At 41.3% G+C, this 3,703-nt stretch overlaps 1 protein-coding gene across 1 annotated transcript; it reads right to left on the bottom strand.

The window, feature by feature from the left end:
* Window positions 1-1,414: 1,414 nt before the first annotated feature.
* LOC119366951 lies at window positions 1,415-3,150 on the bottom strand. Its single transcript, XM_037632619.1, has 2 exons — window positions 3,072-3,150; window positions 1,415-2,698 (listed from the first exon to the last, which is right to left on the bottom strand). The coding sequence occupies exon 2, from the start codon at window positions 2,666-2,668 to the stop codon at window positions 1,478-1,480; it is 1,191 nt and encodes a 396-aa protein (XP_037488516.1). The 5' UTR covers window positions 2,669-2,698; window positions 3,072-3,150; the 3' UTR covers window positions 1,415-1,477.
* Between the last annotated feature and the right edge of the window lie 553 nt (window positions 3,151-3,703).

Below are 3,703 nucleotides of genomic sequence, written 5' to 3' on the forward strand. Positions count from 1 at the left end.
ATAGACAGTCCGGATTAGTCTTGCTTTTCCTTTGAAGCACTAAATGTTACATGCATTTTGTGCCAGCCATCCAAGCTACCTATAGTACATAGTAGATGATGTTTGTACTAAAGCAGTGTCAATTAACTTGGATTGGATGGAGTAGAATAGTTACATAGCACACATGTGCTTCATATAATCCAGAATGTTAACCTGACACGAAATACTGCATAATAAGCACCAAATATGACAACAGAAGTATGGCTGCTTACATACAAAATTTCCCGCCATGCACATAGCAGTTCAATGCCCTCAAACAACATTTGTTGGTCAATCGCATGGTGTAGTGTCACTGATAATGCCAAATGTCTCAGAATAGGCTTCCATGATAGAGAACCAGTGCACCGTCGGTGGAAGTGGAACAAGGTAGCCGCTTCAGCACCGCCTGTTCAATGAGAGGTGGCTACGACGTGGGTGGCCTTCCTGTGAATTGTCTCGGCTTGCCGGATCCAACTGTCAGGATGTAGAAATCAGAAGGGTTGCGATTGCTCCTGGGACCGTATAAGGCCACAATACAAGGGTCATCTGATGCAGCTCCATCATCCTCAAAGTGTTTGATGATGTGGAGGGGAGATTGATGGTGATGGTGGTCGGCGAGAAGGAAGTTGTGAGTGGAGGTCACACGGGGTTATGGCATCCAGACGACGCAATAGAATGAGTTATAGAGGACGCGGTAGCAGGCCTGTCGCTGGCCAGCAAGCGGACGAGTATCTCCCAGATGTTCTCATTCAATTATTCTCGTTCCAAGTAGCCGTTTAGTATAGCGCAATAAATTGGTAGTGTTTTTAGTTAACTAACATACATTAGTAATTTTTTCCCTGATGTTCAGCCATGCCATGAGAAACATGCCATGTTTCACACTATTTTAGCTCTATTTCTGGAGGTTTATTATCTTTAGCATGAAAATATGGTAAAAGGAACATAATAGAGGATTAGTGACCTAATTACAAAGAAGTGTGAATTCATCACAAATTAGCCAATTTTTTTGAAAAGCAAGAGTTCATCCATGATGATACATGCTAGCACTAGACTCAGAAGCACATATGGAGTTGGAAAGTTTGAATTAACACATCTTGATAAGGAAAGGTGCATCCAAATTGTTGTTTCGTAATAAGTTGCATTCGAGCCATCCTAACTAACTTTGAAACGTCGAGAAATAACAACTCTACATGCATTTCTATTTGTTCATCTATGATTCTAATTCTGCTAGAGTCAGGTTCAAACAACACAGTAGGCCAGGATTAAATCAAATGGGCAAAAAACTGCAATAGTTGCATAAAATTTTAGTTTGTAACATTTAGCATATGCCAATGATAGAAGTTGATGATACAAATAACATCCAAATTGTCCAGTCCTACCATAGCAGAACCTCACCTCTAGATACCCAAATACAACAATTCAAGTATACATTCTATGTCCATGCGGAATAACGCATAACTTACATGTTCTTCCCAAAGCCATCTTGCATCTCAAAGAATGGAAGTGAAATAATGTTCTCCCGAAAGCGAAATGTCATAATATGCATGCTGGTTTTTTCACCTTCATCGCGTTCAATAATTCCTAGAAACTTACCATTAATGTCGCAGTGTAGAACAGTCCCACCCAATAGCTCGATCAGTAACTCACGCTCATTGAGCATAGCAATCTTTTCAACACATCTTATCCGGTAATCGATCGGCGGCGAATCCTCCAATTCTGATATGTTAATCCGATACATGAAGTCCCAAACTTCAGCCTCATAGTCCTGGATAACATAAATATCCGTGACAATGAAATTCTGACTACAACACATACCAAGAGCACTATCCATCTCCAACAATGACTTTGAAAGGTAGGTATTGGTGGGACCGAGCATCCACCGGAATGCCTCGGCTGTAGTGTCAAACAGCATTATGTTGCCGGCATCATAGAATGAGTATGTTCCCAACTTCCAATGTAGGTTACCCCGGTGTAGTACTGGGGCATTCGAAGAACATGTGAGTAGATTCAATAACTTATAATCTACTGGGGGTTGTCCGATGGGCCTGGGCTTATTAGATCCCACAGTGAGGACATAGAAATCAATTGTGCAATTTCGAAGAACCTCATTTCTTGTCCATATCGAGTAGAGCACCCGATATTCTCCCGATGGGTGATGTTGATACAATGCGGATATCTGAACGGATCTATTTGGTAGCATGCGTCCTTGAAGCAGCCGCAGGGGAGCATGCTGACGAGTAGTTGGATTGCAAACATCAAAGAGTCCCATGTCTTCACAGACAGGCACAATGATGAGGCCATCACAGATAGCATAGATAAAAAATCTTCCATTATCAAGGTGTGGGATAGGGTACCGGAAGATGGGCAGACAACAGAGCTTGCTTCTGGCAGCAATGGTACTAGAGTCACATAAGGCCAAAATATAGTGGTTGCTGTTGTACTTGATTTGTTTGATGACTGGAAGCGAGGGTTGGCGCTTGTGGTACGCAACGAGGAAGTCTTTGGTGGAGGTGGCATGACACCATGACTTGCGAACCATGCGGCACCGGAGAACATCCTTTGCTGGTAATCTAAGGAGTACCTCATCGATGATGATTTCCTTGGGCAAATCGTCAAGAACAGTTGCATAGTTGCTATCGGTCATGGCCATGGATTCCTTGGATCCTTGATTGATGTCCAACTAAAAAGAGATGAATGTTAGTACTTATGCGATGGTGGAGCTTAGTTAAACTTTCTGATGTAACAATCCTAGGATGTGTATCAAAATTGTACATACATTTTCTTTCTGTACTTTGGTTAAATATTTTTTGTGGAACATGAATTTGGTCAAAGTCTAATAGAGTCCAAAGAATGATCAAACTACCTCAGACTTTGGTTGAATTTTATTCAAATTTAAGGAAAATATTTGGTCATTCAGTCAAAATAATAAATTTAGGAAATGTACGTTGTCTCAATTATCTTTTAACAACATTTAAAAAACACTAATGCATTTCCACAATTAGTATACTTAGACTAAGAAACAAGTTAGGAAATCGGGCATATAGACATATTACCTTGGAATACTTGGAGGAAGATCAACGAGGATAGATAGCTATGGTAGCATCCGAATGGTGAAGTGAATCTATTCCGACTGATTTGGAAACAAAGACGGGGGAGGTGGATTTTAGTGTGTCTTATATGGAGGAGAAACCACAAAATAGATGGAGAAAGAAACCAAATAAAAATTCATCAAATAGAGCGATGCAACTAGTTTGGTCAATGAAGTTTCTCACCTTCCTCGATGAAGAAATAGCACCCTGATGAGCAGTTGCGTCTGCTTCGGTATGACTTTGCTTCTTGGTTAAGCAAGTAGGAGAGGAAGAACACAAGGTGGCATTTCACCTTGTTAGTACTCAGATGAGTAGTTGCGTCTGGTTTGGTGTTACTTTGCTTCCTTGGTTAAGCAAAGGAGATAAGAAGACGACAAGGTGGCGTTACTGGAATGAGTGAATGCCGGAGGCTGGTGCCAGTTGCATGGGTGTGGTGATATATATGACGCACCTAATTAAATTCTCATTAATTGGTGTAACTTCAGATGTGCTGGTGCCGCTTCATCGTTTCATCCACACTCACTTGATCCAACGGCGACGAACATGTTATCTTATGTGACAGTGTGAAAAGCCATGGGTGGATCCAGATGTAGTCT

This window comes from Triticum dicoccoides, chromosome 2B (genome assembly GCF_002162155.2).
Source record: "Triticum dicoccoides isolate Atlit2015 ecotype Zavitan chromosome 2B, WEW_v2.0, whole genome shotgun sequence".
Classification (NCBI taxonomy): Eukaryota; Viridiplantae; Streptophyta; class Magnoliopsida; order Poales; family Poaceae; genus Triticum; species Triticum dicoccoides.